The sequence below is a fragment of the Coffea arabica genome, chromosome 7c, assembly GCF_036785885.1.
Source record: "Coffea arabica cultivar ET-39 chromosome 7c, Coffea Arabica ET-39 HiFi, whole genome shotgun sequence".
Taxonomy (NCBI): Eukaryota; Viridiplantae; Streptophyta; class Magnoliopsida; order Gentianales; family Rubiaceae; genus Coffea; species Coffea arabica.
In genome coordinates, this window is record NC_092322.1 from 11,935,661 (window position 1) to 11,954,177 (window position 18,517).

General features: G+C 34.8%; 3 protein-coding genes and 1 long non-coding RNA gene across 8 annotated transcripts; 2 read left to right on the forward strand and 2 right to left on the reverse strand.

The window, feature by feature from the left end:
* Positions 1–438: 438 nt before the first annotated feature.
* On the reverse strand, positions 439–5,646 carry LOC113698326 (2,3-bisphosphoglycerate-dependent phosphoglycerate mutase 1-like). Of its 4 annotated transcripts, XR_011817353.1 has the most exons (10): positions 5,530–5,646; positions 4,744–5,051; positions 4,418–4,641; positions 3,273–3,391; positions 3,026–3,182; positions 2,806–2,907; positions 2,580–2,699; positions 1,224–1,282; positions 624–778; positions 439–517 (listed from the first exon to the last, which is right to left on the reverse strand). XR_011817353.1 is itself a non-coding variant. In XM_027218110.2 (9 exons), the coding sequence occupies exons 2-8, from the start codon at positions 5,039–5,041 to the stop codon at positions 1,244–1,246; spliced, it is 1,059 nt and encodes a 352-aa protein (XP_027073911.1). In that variant the 5' UTR covers positions 5,042–5,051; positions 5,530–5,646; the 3' UTR covers positions 439–775; positions 1,224–1,243. The 4 variants fall into 4 exon arrangements, 3 of the variants coding, with proteins under 3 accessions (XP_027073911.1, XP_027073910.1, XP_071912544.1); XM_027218110.2 differs by having other exon boundaries at positions 439–775; XM_027218109.2 differs by having other exon boundaries at positions 439–778.
* A 1,176-nt stretch (positions 5,647–6,822) lies between these two features.
* Positions 6,823–9,131, reverse strand: LOC113699548 (G-type lectin S-receptor-like serine/threonine-protein kinase LECRK1). Its single transcript, XM_072057819.1, has 2 exons — positions 8,753–9,131; positions 6,823–8,669 (listed from the first exon to the last, which is right to left on the reverse strand). The coding sequence occupies exons 1-2, from the start codon at positions 9,129–9,131 to the stop codon at positions 6,823–6,825; spliced, it is 2,226 nt and encodes a 741-aa protein (XP_071913920.1).
* Positions 9,132–11,675: 2,544 nt separating this feature from the next.
* Positions 11,676–14,053, forward strand: LOC140010407 (uncharacterized). 2 transcript variants are annotated; one of them, XR_011817710.1, is made up of 3 exons: positions 11,676–11,991; positions 12,281–12,391; positions 12,837–14,053. It is a non-coding gene; the product is annotated as an uncharacterized lncRNA (long non-coding RNA). The 2 variants fall into 2 exon arrangements; XR_011817709.1 differs by having other exon boundaries at positions 12,281–14,053.
* A 3,702-nt stretch (positions 14,054–17,755) lies between these two features.
* On the forward strand, positions 17,756–18,412 carry LOC140010534 (G-type lectin S-receptor-like serine/threonine-protein kinase LECRK3). Its single transcript, XM_072057820.1, has one exon. It carries the CDS (start codon positions 17,756–17,758, stop codon positions 18,410–18,412), a length of 657 nt encoding a protein of 218 aa, XP_071913921.1.
* Positions 18,413–18,517: the final 105 nt, after the last annotated feature.

Here is an 18,517-nt window from a genome sequence, read left to right on the forward strand (position 1 = left end):
AAGGAAAAAAAAAAAAAAAGGATGACCCCGCTTTTAGTTGCAATGAAAAGCTACTACAATTCGAACAGTAGGGTTCCTTCAACTCCAAATATGGCAAAAATATATTCATACCGTGATATGAAAGTCAAAGGAATATAGGATCACCTCCAAGGAAGGTAACAAAAGAGAACTACCATATTTGCCTTGATTTACCAAACAAAATTTGCAGCTTTAGCTTTGATTAGTTCACTAAAAGAGAAATGATGCAGTAACTACCAGTTGACTGAAACAAGAAAATTATGGTTGTCCAAGAGCAAAATAGCAGTATTGATTTCATAACCTGAAGACTCTGTTTGATTAATACATTGATTATTAGCATGTCGTTGGTCCATGAATTCTTTTTGAGTTTTGACAACCATATCTTCATCAACAAATTCTTTGTAACAACCATGCATTCAATACCTAGCAAGAATTCAAGGACCATATATAACAGTTGAGGTTCCAAAACCATCTGATAAGAACAGCAAATTTGGGCGCCCTAATACAAGAATAAAAGAGTTAAAACTCTCCACGAGATTTAGAAGAAAAGAAGGAAATACAAAAGGCCAAAAAGAGATTTAAAAAAAAATGGTGCTCTGTCGTACAATTTCATATTCAAACAGCCTGTTGAGGCATCAAGAGAATGTGTGAAGGATCTGTAGCCCAATCAACTAATGCAGTCGAAATATTGAATAAATAAGACTGGAGAGGTGGGGAATTCCATATAAGGGAAGTTACTCCAGCTGAAGAGATTCATCTGCTGCATGAGCAAATCAATAAAAGGAAAAGTTAACTGAAAATTATGAACCTGGCATGTGTGAACATGTTGAGATTGATGCTAGGCAAGTCAACAGAAAACTGAAACTCATAAGTTACTAGACGTTTCTATCAGTAAAACTACATAGGAAGTCAAATCTATTTAGCCCTCAAATCCTCAACATCGAAATTGATGTCAATGCTGCATTCAACTTGTTCAATAAAAAGGACAAACGAAACTCTTTTGCTACATCCCAACAACACGGCTTGACGTTCTCTACATGTCATGCTGCGAAGATATGGTAGTCTTTTGCTACTAATAGTATCTATATCTACCAAAGAAATTATGAAATCAAACTATAGCAACCACATGTCAAATAAATACATCATTGTTTGATCAGCTGAGGCGTGAACAAAAATCAAAGGCCAAATGAAGAGACAGACAATACCTCAGTCAAAACCATTAGTGTCACATTTCATCTAACTGTTGTCTATATAATGCCAAGCTCTGCAGAAAGAAAGTTTCACAAGTGTCAAGGTGCCAGTTAACTGTTGCATTCGACAGCATAATGTCATGTGTTACGTAAAATAACGGAAGATGAAAATATACTTCCAAATCTGGGTTCAAAAACAGCGATTTAACTGGTCAGAAGCTATCTTATGATACTGCACATGGTATATATGAAACACATATTACTACCAGTAACTGAATTGAATCTTCCCATATCAAAAAATAATTTTCTTTACAAAGTAATATATTCATTACCTTCTATAGGCCGAATGTGCTAATTCTCAATTTATGTGCTGAACAAGGGAAATTGAAGATCTAATCTATATGGCCACTTAAAATCATTCAATGAAGCCTACCTAAACCAAATACTTCCAAGAAAGGACTAGCACTTATGTATGAACTGGACCATTTTAGTGATCAACCATCCATATTAACATGGAACCAACAGTAAGGAGGTGGTGTGCAAGAATGCCATGTAGATTGATATTGGGCACCAATGTGCCACAGTAGAAAGGTTCAAGAGCAGTCTTGTACAAGAAAAGAGTAAGAATGTTGGATATGGAGGTAAAAGACAGGGGAAAGAATAGAAGAGAGTTCAGGAGATGAATATTTAATGGGTGAGAAACAGAGTAACTTTCTCACTATCTCTAGCATTTGCGGCCCCCTAAATCCCTTTGGCCTATCTGAAAACTTTCTAATTCCAAGATAAAGTGCCAGTTGAGGTAGTAGCCTGAAAGTGCATTTTTTACACAGAGGAGAACAGTAAAAACCATATGAATATGATTGATAAATGGAAAACAAAAACCGTGCCAAAAACCATGATAAATGCAAAGAGCACATTGTGTACATGCATGTAAGGGCATGTATATGACAGTCTACTGCTGACATAAAAGGTTATCAATTCGATTAACAAATGCTATATTTGCTGCTCAGTATTTATGGTGTTCAGTCACCATTTGGTAATGTGCAACTCTAGAAATGTAACTGTTACTTCACTTTTTCCCTTTCTGGGAACCTCTGCAAAGCATAAAAAAGAAAAGCTAAAGATAAATTCCTCACAGAGTTTGAAGCTTAAACACAAAGAGGGCTTTGCACTTAAGATCAATTTTGATTAACAACAGCACATCTGCAGTATCAACAATCCAGTGTAAGCCTATTAGCTTTGTAGAAAACCACAGACTTTCTAAGGGTATTTCTCTCAGTGGATTGACACTTGAACGCTAACCTGATGAAAATTACTTCACAGCAAAATTGGGGTAATCAATATTAAAAAAGAGAGAAAGAAAGTATATACCTCAGTATAAGCATAAACACCAACCTCTGTAGATCCCAAGGGGCTGCCCCTCCTTATGAATTTTCCTTCTTTATATATGTATAGCATAGGTACCCCAGTTGACAATTCTAAGTCAATGACCTGTCACAAGAAACTAAATGAGCCACAACTAAGATAAATTACATGGTGAGCAAATCTATTAGAAAGCATTTTATAGGTCTGAGGCTGTAGAAATAAAAAATATTACCTCCTGAGAAGTTAGTTTATCAAGATACATAATCATGGATCTCAGGGAATTTGCATGAGCCACCACCATTACATGTTTTCCAATCAAAAGTTGAGGTTCAATCTGCAAACTAGATGTTATTAGCATTCAGGTATTTAGAAGTACAAGTCTTGAATGCCAAACAGAACAATGTCATGGTTAAGTATCTACATTTCTATCAAGCATAGACACCATGGCTTACATGCTCTCTAAAGAAAGTAACTGCTCTCTTCAAGCACATCTCCAAACTCTCACCATTAGGGGGCCGTACATCATAACTTCTACGCCATTTCTGAACCTGATCTTTCCCATATTGTTCAGCTGTCTTCTGCTTGTTAAAACCCTGAAGATCACCATACCTGGAAATAGTCTACCAGTGTCACATTGAGCTGAAATCTTTCAGTGGATGTTGAAGGCTAAAAATGAGCACAAAATAAATATAGCATTACATTCTTTCATTCAGCTGCCATGCTTTGATAATTGGAATGGTTTGATTCTGGGTTTCCTCACTGTGAATTTGACTCCACATTTCAGCTTGTTCATTCTCATTATGAATAATTATGGGCACCTGGAAACTATAAGTAGGTTAACTACCAAAGAAGCAGGATGGCTGTTTCAAACTGTGAAAAGAAAAGGAAGATAAAGCCTTCGATTCTGATTTCAATGCGAAATTTACACTTTTAGTATGTTTTAATCAATAGTAACGGGAATTTCCTCGCCTGATTTATCCCTTGTTCTCTTGAAAATATCTTCCATATTCCCCTTTTCTCTCTCTCTCTCTCTCACACACACACACACACTCACTCACACACGCGCGCGCACCTTCACACCCACACCTACACCCCACACAATCACACACTCAGAAATGTACAAACACTAAGTGTCAACCTCCCATTTGGGTGTCAACATTGCATTGATCCATGACAAACCACTAATTGGTGCACAACAATCTGGTCTTCAGATTCTAAGTTGCAATAACAGTTGGAACAGCAGCAAATAGTTCCAAGTTGAAATTATCTTCCTAGCCACCAATTAAATCAATTTTTTGAATAGCCTTTTAAAGTATCACCCAATAAATTTAAAATCTATTCTAAATTGGAAACAACCAAAAGTTGTCATAAAAATCAGTCATTACAGTTCTCTTAGGATGCTGAACAAGTTTTAGTTAAAGGAACAGGGTCTCTTTCTTCTCTACTTTGATAATTGCAAAACTAATCACACGAACATTGGATGAAAAAGGCACTTCAAAGCTTGACACTAATCAAACGCCAAAGTACAGCGTCAAGCTTAAGAAATGAAAGGAACATTAAAAGAAAATTGGCAAGTCCAATCAAAGATCTAGCAGGAGCATTGAGAATTAGAGTTCTGTGGAAAAATTATTATGTCTTCTGCATGAAAATGTTGCAGCACCTATATTAAAGCAAAAAGAGGTTGAGATTACTGCTATACAACTTTTGAACAAGGACGCAGTTTTCATGTAAATGTGCATAGCAATGCTTGTCAGCAAGTGCATACTAATCAATATAGGAATCAAAACATTCAAGCATTGAGTAATAGAAGATGTAAATTTCTTACACTATGCAAAAATACATACTTTCATGCAGTGGTGTTCCGTGAGAGCAAGCATAGCAGTCATTTGAGAACGAACCAAAGCTGATGTGTAGACAATATCTAGGGGCATTTTGCTGATTCTTTTACCAGCTTCAATTGCTTCTTCTACTCCTCTTTCTGTCAATGGTACATCAACACAACCAGTAAACAGGTTCTTCTCATTCCACATTGATTCTCCATGTCGAATCAATATCAGAACAGACTCATCTGTGAAACAGTGCTACCTTAAGTATAACAATGCAAAGAGCACCACCAGTACAAACTTAGGATATGTGAAATGAAGAACGACTTAGCATAATATTCACTCACTTTCTTTTTTCAGGGAATCATTCGTTTCAGTTGGTGAGGAGGCTAAAATCGGATATGGAGCAGAGGAACAAGAATTTGATGCACAAGATACCACTTTTTGGGACTTAATAGTTCTCCAATATTCTTTTCTCCAGAATGGTTCTTCATTTTGTATAATTTTCGACATTAATCTCAAACAAGAACTATGACATCCCCGATGGCCAGCAAAATCCCTTCCACCTCCACTTTCACCACCATTTCCATGGACCAAACGGACATTAGTAGCTTGATAAAAAGCAACATTACTCATTCTGATCATCCAGTTACCCCTTTAACCATAATAAATTAACTCAATTAGTTTTTATTTTAAGAAAAAAACTTGATGCATCCCATCATCTATATAAAAGGCAATCATCATTTCTATCTATAGAAGTATTTAGCATACAAACTGTTTGAGTTCGAGAATCATTTTTAAAAAAAAAGTTACTATAAAACCCTCGTCCCATATGCATCAAGAACATTACTAAACTAATACTCTATCTATATTTTTAACAATATAAGCTAAACATAGCTTATAGTCTAGCTATCCAAATAAAGCACAGAACATTTTTCAAGAATCCCACATCAATATGATCATGGGCAATCAAAAACCCCCAAAAGAAACAGAAAAAAAAAGTCTACAAATTAAAGTCAAACTATATATTATTTGTAATAAATGTAGCAAAAAAGAATGAACCATATATAATAATGCATGATCAGAATCCATGGAAGCAGAAGCAGTAGAAAGTGAAATCAAATGAAGCTTACCTTTTACCGTATGATGGGACTTGGAGATTTTAAAAGAATGGATTTGGTAGAGCTGAGGAAAAAAAAAAAAAATTTTGTTTTCCCAACGCTGATGGAGGGAAAAGACAAAGTGCGAGCATCGCAGTTCTTATGCCTATTTGCTATTTACGGTTTTGGTGCTGTAATTATGTTATGATTCACTTTTGTCCCCAAAAAAAAGAATTAAATTTTGTAAAAGGGACGTGGGTGTGATTTTGGATTATTTATTATTGGCAATATTTGTATTAACTTGTATACCTAAAAAAGATTTTAAAAAAAAAAGCATATTTTTTCTGACATGAATCATTTATTAATTTATGCCCTTTAGATGATGGATTCAGTCACATGTTGTTAAGGGATTTCTTATGTTTTATTGAAATGTTATGAGCTAAAGTTTCTAGTTGTAGAACTTCTGTATTAGTTGGTCCCTAATTGGGTTCATGCTGTTCTGAGAGGGACAATACTTACAAAATGTCAAAATCTTATGATTTTTTCTTGGGCTTTTATGCATTTTGTGTGCTATAAAGTTTATAGGATTTTACAAGAAAATGATTAGTTGGAAAGAATATTTGAACAATTACTTCTAATTACCCATTTTCTTTCAAAATTTCTTTTTGTCAATCTGATTTTGGGTAAAAGTGATTTTCACTTCTTTCCTCCCTTGAACTGTACTGAGCTCATTGATGATTGAATTGAGTATATGGAGTTTCTCAAAGCCAATAGAAGTAGTTTACTGCAGGTGACAAGACCTATTACCGAACGTATAATATCATATAAAGCAAAATGTGACAAGGGATTGCTCCCCAGTTCTTGACAATTCAATCCACAACACCTACTGGCCTCCTTGATCATGCTCAAGAGATAAAAGTGGTAATTCTAATAACTATAGATCTTCATGCAGTCAGAAACATATGAGACAGTTAATGTGTAATTAGTTTGATCCATATTGGCAACATTTTGACTTGTATTGTTCTTAAATAATTGCTCATGATGGCAATTTTTATCATGCATAGAGTGAAATGAAAATGGTGCAATAGTCAGTTCAATACTTGGAACTGCATTCTTTTGATAGCTTAAACTAGATTAAAGTTGGTACAAAAAAATTTGTTGCTACAAAAGAGTTGACAAGTTGTCAGGTTAGACAACATAATACAATCCTATCCACTATCCAGCACCAAATTATATTTACTAGTTGTATACAACCATTTATTTGCCCATTCCAGTATTGCAGAGTGCAGACATATATATAAATTTTTTCCCCTTGTAACATGGATATTAAGGTTTTGGAAGTGTAGATGGTATCTCCATTCTACCTTCTAACATCAAGATCACATTTCTCATTGAAGGGCGGAGATGAGGAGCTTCTTGAATGCATAAAAATCCAACCTTGAGGAACCTTTCCAGGGACATCAATTCTATTTCTTCATCTCTGATGAGCTTTTTGAGCTCGTTTGTCACCAAGCATTTATAAGCCCAGCTGGCTAGTTCGACCTCATCTGGGGTTGAAACAGTGTTATCCACATTACTTCTGCAACAGATGATCTCAAGCAAAACTATTCCATAGCTGTAAACATCTATCTTCTCTGATGTCAAGGCATTGTTCTGCCATTCAGGTGCCAGGTAGCCTCTCACAGCTCTATCAACGGCACTAAGGATTCCATTTTGAGTTGGCATCAAAAGCCTTGCAGTTTCAAAATTGCAAAGCTTAGCAGTCCAGGAATTGTTAACTTGTATGTTCTGAGGCCTGATGCTGCAATGGACAATACAGGGCTCACACTCTTCATGCAAGTAAGATATCCCAAGTGCTACGTCCAACGCCAACTTCTTTCTCTGTTCCCAAGTAGGTCTAGTTTCTTCTTGGAAGAGAACATCAGCCAAGGACCCTTTGCTCATGAACTCGTATACAAGAAGCTTTTTAGTGCCCTCTAAGCAAAAGCCAAGCAATTGAATCACGTTTCTGTGATAAATTCGTCCAATTGCAGTCATTTCAGCTATGAAATCTCTTCCTCCTTCCTGTTCACAGTTTTCCTGTCTTTTGACAGCAACTATCTTGCTATCCTCCAATAAGGTTCCCCTGTAAACCTTTCCGAAGGAAGTAGAGCTTAACTCATCCTTGAAACCGTCTGTTGCTCTCTCAAGCTCATTGTAGGAAAAGGATCGAAGAGTAAACTCTTTATTAAGGCCCAAGTTTTTAATTTCTAACAGCTTGTGATATTGCTGAACCCCTTTTCTGAAGAGGAAGAAGCTAAAGATAGCAAAGAGGGTGAACAAAAATGCAAGCAGACCAAGGGATAAGCCAATAATTGCAATTAATCTCCTCCTCTTGCTTTTATTCCTGATCTCCCTTTTGGGGTGCTCATGAGTCAAAGCTGAAAGATCCATAGTCCTATGGACGAGCGTGAAATTTGTGGACGGGCTTCCATCTACTGATGCATACAGTAGCGGCAGCTTATACTTCTTGCAGTCTCCTTCTGTACTATACAGAACAGCCCAGCAGTTGCAATCAACCAGGCAAGCATTCTGACAATCCCAATCAACGGCAGAAAATTCAGAATATGGGTGGCCCCCCAACATGATGCCCTTCATAATTGTGAAATTGTAGGTGAGTTCCTGAAGATTTTGCCAACAAAATCCATGGTTAACAAAGTCTCTGTAGCATCCGAGGAAGGCCATGTTTGGGTCGATATAATTGAATCCAGGAAAGCAAGTACAATTTGCTGTGCCACCACTCCTAGAGCAGAAGCTGTTGACACCACAGAAACCACTGGCTTGGCATGGGTTTTCAAAACCTGACCATTCTACAGAAATAGTCTGGTTATTGCTGCTGTTGCGGAACCTATGTGAGTATATCCTGAAATTCCCATCAGCATCAAGAGTTGCACGATGGATTGCCGCTGTTTCATTTCTGTTATTCAATACAAGGCCTTCATCAGTGAAATTTAGCCATTCTGATGAGTCGTTTAAACCGGTAGCCGCGAATGTCCAGTACAGTATATTTTTGCTGTTTATTGGATAAGCAGCAAGAAAATAGTCCTCCACTACAAGACCGAACCTCCCACTTGATTGGTCTGATGATGAAAAGCTAGAGACTAATTCTGTGCCAGAAGGCAGATATTGACCGCCTAAAATGGTATCAGTAGGATACTTGTAACTCTCCCACAAGGTATGAGTTTCGTTATGGATAACTAAGTTTCCAGAGTCAAACAAAGAGGCTGAAACCGCAGGAGAGAGTTGGTCTTCGAATTCTGCATTGATTTCTTCTGAGTGTCTGGAGTAGTTAAAAGCCAGCCTTGTCTAGTGAACCAAAGATAGGCATTCGAGGAGATTGGTGGATCATCTCTATTTGCAGTCCAAACAGTAGTATTTGTAGGGGTACCAATCAACCATATCCCAACTGCATATCCATTCCCTTTCGGATAGAAGCCGAAACCAAAAAGTCCAGAAGGAGATAGCCACGAAGAAGGATAAGAATTTGGGAAGAGTTTCGTTCCTATGCTTATGTTTTGGCTAAGCAATTGAGCTTTCACAGCAACTAATGAATGTAGTAAGCAGAAGATAACCAGTATTACGAATAAATTTGCCATGATATGGAACCAGATTGAGCTGAAACCAAGGTAAATTTGGTTGTTCACTCAGTCTTTATAGCTAGTTGTATAATCAAGAAAATTTTGCAAACTCAAATCAACAAACGGCTGTTGTAATGATGCACCCTCTCGCCTTCTCAAATTGATTACTCACACTATTTAGTCAAATTGACTTTTCCACCAGACTGTTTTTCGTTGAATTATGAAAAAATGATTTTGAAAAAGTTTCGATGTTATGACCGAAAGAAAAACGATAAAGTATGTCAAAAGTCGCCAACATTAACTTTTCATGCGCAGACAATATAGTAAATTTTTTACGCTAATAGTTTTGGATGTATGTTATATGCATATAATTTAAATTTATTAACTCGTTTGGCAAATGAATTTTTTGGATATTTGTCTAAAATTTCACTGTAACTTACTGTAGAAGTTATAGGAAAAATTTTTGAATTGTGCAAATTTTTGAGTATTTTGAAGTGTAGAGTTTAAAAATTTTGAAGAGTTTTTTGAGATTAATATAGTTAAAATTGTTAAAAAACTTGTAGAGCACAAATTTAGCCAAAAATTTGTTTACCAAACAGGCCCTATTATGTTACATGGTATGATTTAAACTTATTTGTGTAAAACAAATTATAGTATGGTTTATTTAAGTGGGGAAGTCATTTTCCCTAACATGTTCATTCCAAATTTTTCTTGAAATTCCATTCCTTAAACAAATTTACTTCTCGTTTGATACGTGAGAATACTCGAAATGGAAAGACCTTTCCATTCAAAATATATTTTCACCCAGAATGGCAGGGAAAGAAATTTATTATTCTAGGGTTTGGTAAACAAGTTAGCATAGCATATTTACTCAATTTTCAATATTTGGAACAATCAATACTTGGATGTTAGAATGGAATATATTAAATACAAATTTGACTTAATTGTCCTTGATTAGTTATAAGACGTAATATGTCTTATTACTTTTTGTTTTATTTGTTCTATAGCATCTGTCTATTTACATGAAATCTTAATATTTTTACTTCAAAATAAATGTGAATTGATATATGAAATTTTCTACTTGATTCATTCTAATATATAGATTTTTAAGTTAAAATTTTGCAGTTACTAGTAATATAATTAGCAACGTAAAATCAATTTTTCAAACAATAAAGTATCTTAAAACATTTGTTTCTTACTGCAAAAGAAAAAAATATTTTAAATACAAGGAAAATTAAATAATATAAAAAATTACATTCAAATATTATTTAAACTTACAAATAATCTAAAATATCATGATTATAAAGATTTATAAAGATAAATTTGACATTTACTATATAAGCACTTTAGAATAAAGGTAAAAAGGGTTTTCCTAATCCCTCGTTTGGTATATAGAAAAGGCTTGAAAAGGAAAGCCCTTTTCTACTTATCCCTATCCCTCATGTGGTGGAGGTAACAGAATCCGAGAAGGTGCATTATAATTTTTCACAATAATGATGAAGACAATCAATGGCTCAGTTAAAATGTAGACAATTATTTTTACAATTCTAAACACTTTTCGATTTCTATTAAATTTCTCCATGTTTCCGTGATTTGTTTTTCCTTTTCACCGCACATATAATGAGTGTGCTTTTAATAGAAGATTATTTGGAAAATTTTTTCCCAAGAATCAAAATGTTCACATTTGAATTGCTATTTTTAGGAATTTTTGTAGAAAAATGTAATATAGTGATTTTGATATATGTGAGATAAAAATGTGATTGAAAATTATGTTCATGAAAAATGTAAAAAAAATTTCTGCAAAAAATCAGAATCTAAGTAAGGAATCCATCCCCTGAGCAATTATTAAAGCAACTTTTGATAACATTCCAGTAATCTCTAATAGCCTCTTACAACTACTTACATGCACTCTTTTTCAATACTGTATATGATGGGATAGGTTTCCTTTTGGTATAAACAATATATTTTACTTAATATTTTATCACAATTACCCTCTAAAGTTAATTTTCAAACTACTTAAGTTCCTTCTTTTAATCTACCATGATTTTAAATATAATAGTTTTCTAAATAAAAAGAGTAGTATTTATTGATTTTTGAAAAAAAAAATACATACATACTCTAACATAGTTCTACATATAATACCTTATTGTAAAAAAAAAAATTTATTATATATTTTTGGAATAAGCACACTCGTAGAGTGTGCCAAAAGCACTAGTGAAATATTATTCCGGTGTTGAGGCATTACATTGTATTTCAGGGTGATTTCTCTTTGGGTACGTTTGGTTCCCCATAGAATTGGAGTTTAGAATTGGAATTGGAGCTCCAATTTCAATTCTTGTGTTTGGGTACTATCTTTCCCGTAGAATTATAATTGAATTACAATTCCAAATCGATCGAATTCCATGATTCCAATTCTTTGGCTGGACCAAAGAATTTCAATTCCAATTCCACAACTAAACGGGTCCACGCGCGGATCTAGTATGGGTCAAAAATTAAAATCGGGTCAAAAGATATTGGCACCCCTTTCTTCCCGTCTAACTCACCATTTTCCTCAGCCGTTAGGGCTCTGCTCTCCACCATCACTTCCACCTGCAATCCTAATACCTTACCTTTCCCACCACCGTCTCCCTCCTGCCTTCCATTTCTCTGGCGACTTCCTCCATCCTTCGCCACTCTCGCCACTGTCCACCCCAAATTTCAAACACATTTAGGGCTTGTGAGACACCCAGGAAGGATAATGCTTGTGAGACACCCAGAGGGATCGAGAATTGCTGAACCAAATTGCACCCAGCAAAGCAAACAAGCCTAGATCTCTCCAAGTCATCATTTCAGGCCTCGATACTGTTCACCATAACCATTCCAGCCTCCGCTCAAACGGGTTAGTCATGTATCTGTATACGTATAATCTACGGACCTCTGAATCCGTTGTTATTTTCGTTTGAATCGATTAGATTTAAGTATTCAAGCTTTCATTTCATCCGTCATATCAGTTCTGAACTAAGATCGGAATCGGGAAGTCGTTCGCATATTTTTGTATGTTTTAGAAGTTTGTGTTTGGGATCGAATTCGGTTGGAGATTGAAAGTCATAATTGCAAATTTTTTGTTGGGGCACTTCTATCCGAGTTCTACTGCCATAAGATCTGTGACCGCCTTTTTTCTTTTGCAGTTTTTATCTGGGCCTCCGTTGGTATTTCTGGGCACCTCAGTTCATCTTGAAGCTGCAGAAACTTCCTGGTTTCTTCCCAGATTCCCAACAAAAAGGCGAAAGAGCTGCTTGGTAAGCGTCTTTAACTCTCCCTATTTACATACTTCGCTTATTTTTCTCCTCCTTTCGCTACTCCTGTCTTGTGAGTTAAATTATATTCAAGTCTCATCAAATCTTTCCTTTTGATGAGACTCATAGAAGGCTTTAGAAGGATTCTGATATTTCTCGTAGCCAATTAGTCTTGTTTTCAGAAAGAAAGCTTTGTCGGGACTTTTCTGTTTCTTTCTTTTGTTGCAGTGTGCTGGAAAATCCTTACCAGTAGAAGCTTTAAGTCACTAGAATAAGTTTAGGACATCTCCAAACTATTTTGTGCACATAAGTGATGATCTTAGCAACATCTCCAAATTGCTTTTGCAAAAAGGTTCCGTCCAAATAAGTCAGCATAAGTTTTGCATTTAACATATGTATGGATTTTTCTGGTGCATATTTGCCTCTCACTTTTAGTTCTATAATGCAGTGGCTGTTGAATCTATTCTTAAGAACATGACATTGTGATGTTTTTCTGGTGCATATTTGCCTTAGATATGGCATCTGAAGCAACATCTCAGTCAAAAGGGAAAGGCAAAGGGTATTTCACTTGGACTCCTGAAATGGATCATGTAATGGGCACCTGTTTTATTGACCAAATGAACCAAGGAAACAAATTGGATGGTAAATGTGCATGGAAAACAGTAGTCTACACCGCAGTAATGAATGCTTTATTCGATAAACTCAATATATCTGTAACAAAGGCTAATATTATATCTCGTTTCAAGACATGGGAGAAATACTATGACATCTTATACCCACTGCTCCAGTCCTGTAACTCTGGGTCTACGATAATATGGGACTACTCTAGAGGTAGAATTGATGTTCGTGATGAGGATGTTTGGAATGCTCGAGTAAGTGAGAATCCAAAAATTCTTCCTTATAGAAAAAAATTGTGGTTGAAAATTGGGAGGATATCTGTATACTGTTTTCACAAGATCGTGCAAATGGAGAGGGTGCCCAAACTGTTTTTGAGGCTAATGTTGAAACTGAAGTTGAAGAGTCTGCTAATGTAGAGGAATCATTTGAGACTGATTCACGATCTTTAGAAGATGAAGTTATGAATGCACTGCTAGCTCGACAACGGTCAAAATCAAAAGCTTCATCTTCAACAAATGATCGTGGCACAAAGAGAAAACTAACGAGCTCTCAAGTACTTTACAAAGTGTTGGGACGAATGGCAGATTCACTGGATAAGTACTTAAATTCAGAATGCTCAAAAGTTACAACAAAAATGGTGGAAGACGAGTTATCTAAAATTGAATTGGATAGATTTTAATTGTTGAAGGGTATTGACTTACTTATGAATGACAGGACAAAGTATGACACTCTTTCTGGTCTCGGAGATGACTTAAAAAAGGATTGGCTATTGATGCACATTGGTAATTGATTTTTTTTGGGGTAATCTCCAGTTGAAGTTGTTTTTGTAGAAGAAGTTGAGCTGATTGCTGGAAGCCCAAGTAGAGCAAGTTGAAGTTGTTACTACTCCATCATGTATCCATGACTTTTTAAATTCTGATGAGTTCTTTGTTTTTTATGTAATGGATCAAAACAAGATTATAGAAAGATTCGAGGGAGTATTTCAGCTATTTTCTATCTGTTTTTGAGATGATAAGAATGGAACATTGGATCTTTTGTCTGATGAAATAGCATTTTTGATATTGAGATTAACATAGCTGCCTGTGTTGATGCCCTGACTTGTCCTTTAACTGCATGAACCTTTGCATATGAGTATCAACATGTATTAAAAGGGTGATAAAATAAGCTTTGGCAGTGCTTCGTCTTTTTCATGCAGTCAGTGGCTCCTTTACTAGCCATTGGATCCTTATTTTTTTGAATTACTGCTTGTAGTTCGCAATAAAAAAAATAGTGTCCAGTGTAACTCAAGCATGTTGGATTTTTTTTTCTTTTTGGTCCTTCTACCTTTCTCCACACCCTTTTCCACCATCAACTGTTAGATTCAGAATTCGAATAGTAAACTGAATTTATTTGTTGAGAATGTTAAAGGCACAAATTGGTTCTTTCTTTTAAATCTTTAGTAAAAATTAGCTAAATGTAAGAAAAAAAGAAATTATTATATAAAAAAAGAAAAAAAAAGAAAAATTTTATGTAAACAAATGTTTCATTGAAAACAATTCTAATTCCTAATGAATTTTTCTCTCATACAAACAAAAAATTTGGAATTTCAAATAAATTCCGTAACAATTCTATGCATTTCCCAAACGAAAGAATTGAAATGACTTGGAATTCCAATTCATAGAATTCCAATTCTATAGAATCTCAATTCTAATTCAATTCTAATTCTGTAGAACCAAACATACCCTTTGTGTAATTGTAGCTATTGCTATTTTTTTGGGCTATATAGAATTACTATTACCTATGAAAGAAATTATGAAATACTGCCGTCCACAACGATCTAGTTTATTGTGACATATATTTCATTTTTTGACTTGTATTGCTATTGAGGTAGACATTTGCGATTTTTCCAATGTATCCAGAAACCCAGAAGTTTCTTGGCTTGCGATTTTTCCAATTTATCCAGAAACCTAGAAGTTTCTTGGCTTTTCGCTCAAGGAGTACTTCTTGCACATACTTCTTTGATTTCTTGCTAGTAAACTTCGTTGTATATTCATGCTATTTTTTTTTTGCACTAAATAAAATTCCTATTATCTGTGAAAGAAAAAAGTATGACACATTTATTGCAATACACATTGACACCATCTAATGTGATAGATATTTCCTTTTTTTGATAGCAATTGAGGTAGATGTTTGCTATTTTTCTAATGTGAAGTTTCATGGCTTTTATGCTTGATTTTCAAGAATTAATGTCTAAGATTTTTGTTCCGGTAACTTTAATGTAGTTGACTGGAGTATTTAGAATTCTAGACAGAAGTTGTTTACATTTTGACTGAGTCATTGATTGTTTTCATCATATAAAATTGAAATGCACTTCCTCGGTGATTGTTTTCATCATTATTGTGAAAAATTGTTATTGTGGAAAATTAAAATGCACTTTTTTGGTGATTGTCTTTGTCATTATTGTGGAAAATTGTAATGCACTTTCTCGGAAAAATTGTAATGCACTTTCTCGGTGATTGTCATTGTCTTTGTCATTATTGTGGAAAATTGTAATGCACTTTCTCGGTGATTGTCTTCGTCATTATTGTGGAAAATTGTATCGCACTTCCTTGGTGATTGTCTTGATGATTATTGTGAAAAATTGTAATGCACTTCCTCGGTGATTGCCTTCATCATAAATGTGATTATTGTGAAAAATTGTAATGCATCACCTACATTGAACAACGGTATTTTAAAGAAATTAAAAGAAATTATAATTTTCTTTAATTACAATTTATCCAAATATATTTGCTTACATCACCATTACAATTTCCAATATACCTTTTTATCTTCCCAATTACCTTTTTATCTCACATGCATCACATCACAAAAAGTGCTACAGTAAAAATATCTCAAATAATTTATAATCCAAACACACTAATTTCAATTAAAAAATGAACTATAATTTGGAACAGACAGAAAAAGAAAACAAGACTATCAAAGTGGAATGAAATGAGTAATACACTTTCTGGATGATTGTTTTCATCGTTATTGTGGAAAATTGTAATGCACTTTCTCAGTGATTGTCTTCATCATTATTGTAGAAAATTGTTGTTGTGGAAAATTGTAATGCACTTTCTCGGTGATTGTCATCGTCTTTGTCATTATTGTGGAAAATTGTAATGCACTTTCTCGAAAATTGTAATGCACTTTCTCGGTGATTGTCATTGTCTTTGTCGTCATTGTCTTTGTCATTATTGTGGAAAATTGTAATGCACTTTCTCGAAAATTGTAATGCACTTTCTCGGTGATTGTCATCGTCTTTGTCATTATTGTGGAAAATTGTAATGCATTTTCTCAAAAATTGTAATGCACTTTTTCGAAAATTGTAATGCACTTTTTCGGTGATTGTCATTGTCTTTGTCATTATTGCAGAAAATTGCAATGCACTTTCTCGGTGATTGTTTTCGTTATTATTGTGGAAAATTGTATTGCACTTCCTTGGTGATTGTCTTCATCATTATTGTGAAAAATTGTAATGCATTTCTTTGGTAATTGTCTTTATCATTATCGTGAAAAATTATAATCCTCTTCATCAATTGTCCTCATTATTATTGTCAAAAATTGTAATGCACTTCCTCGATGATTGTCTTCATCATTATTGTGAAATATTGTTATTGTGAAAAATTGTACTCCCTCTATTCAATTTTGATAGTTCTATTTTTTTCACACAATTTAAGAAAAAGTAGTTAACTTTGTTAGAAAAATAAGTTTAGATTGCCATTTTTCTAAAATACCCTTACATTAAATAAAGTACAACTTTATATCAATTATTCATGGAATATGTATGGTTAACTATGAGAATATGGATGGTTTTACAAATTTTCACTCATGATTTGTAGAAAATGATGACATCGTTTGTTTCCCTACTGATATAAATAAATTTGAAAGAATAACAAAGTTGGCTTTTCATATATCAATCTATTTTGAAAAATCTAAATGTGTTAAATAGAATAGGTTAACAATCTAATATTAAAAAAGATAATTTATACTAATAACAACCCACATTGAATAAGAAAATTAAAAGATAACTATATTTTGCATTTGAAAAATGAACTACAATTTGAGACAGACGAAAAAAGAAAACAAAATTATCAAAGTAGGACAAAAGAAGTAATACGATTTCTCAGTGATTGTTTTCATCATTATTGTGGAAAATTGTAATGCACTTCCTCAGTGATTGTCATCATCATTATTGTAGAAAATTGTTATTGTGAAAAATTGTAATGCACTTTCTCGGTGATTGTCTACGTCATTATTGTGAAAAATTGTAATGCACTTCATCAATGGCTTAGTCAAGATGTAGACAACTTCTGTTTACAATTCTAAACAGTCCTCGGTTTCTATTAAACTTGGCCATGTTTCCGTGGTTTTTTTTTATCCCCCTCTTTCCACCACACAAATAATGAGTGTGCTTTGTTTCTAAAACCAAAAATGCCACATTTAAGTGACTTGTTTCTAAAAAATTCATGTGGGTATGCTGTGCACCCATCTGGTCCGGTGGTGATTCACTCCCCTCCGAGTTACTCCTAAACCTCCTTAAGTCCGCCCCCTCCCCCTTAGTGTAGGATAGATTAGGTTTATCGTCTCCGGAAAAAAAAAATAATGAGTATGCTTTGATAGAAGATTATTTGGAAAAAATTTTCCCAAAAATCAGAATGCTCTTCTTGAATGCATCCTGAGCTATTATTAAAGCACTTTTGAGTTTTGATAACATTCCAATAATCCCTAATGACCTCTCTTGCAGTTTTTTTCTTGCTACTCCTGACATTGGCTTCCAAAGATCTTGCCGGAGCTCAACAGCAGGTGGTGTGCCAGTATTCCACTATTTCAGCATCCGATCAGTCAACTATATGGCTCTCACCTTCCAGTCGATTTGCGTTCGGATTCTTTCAAGAAGGATCAGGTTTTAAAGTTGGAATTTGGTTAGTGGATAACTCAAATGATACTATTGTTTGGACAGCCACTAGAGATGATGCAGCAGTATCATCAAATGCAATTCTCCAGTTCACCAGTGGAAGGATCATGTTGGCAAGCCCTGGGAATGAGAATAGGTTTATTACTCCCGAGCAGAATGAGCAACCCAAGTGTCCCTCCATGCTAGACTCTGGAAATCTTGTTATTTACAATGAACAAGATCAAGTTATCTGGCGGAGTTTCGACTTCCCTACAGATACCATCTTAGAGGACCAATTTCTGCACCATGACCATCGACTATATTCTAATCTTTCTTCAACCAATCACTCAACTGGAAGATACAGTCTAGTTGCGCAATCTGATGGAAATCTTGTTGCTTATCCTGCCAAGGCAGGAGACACTGTTGAAAGTGCCTATTGGAGTTCTGACACTGACATGAGTACCCCGCCGCGAAGCCTATCTACCAACTAGATAAGAGAACAATTGGAGTTCTCAATTGAATGCCAAGTGTCACTATATTGTTAGAGAAAGGAGTTTTTTTCTGGTTTTTTCTACCAAAAAGTGAGAAATGTCTAT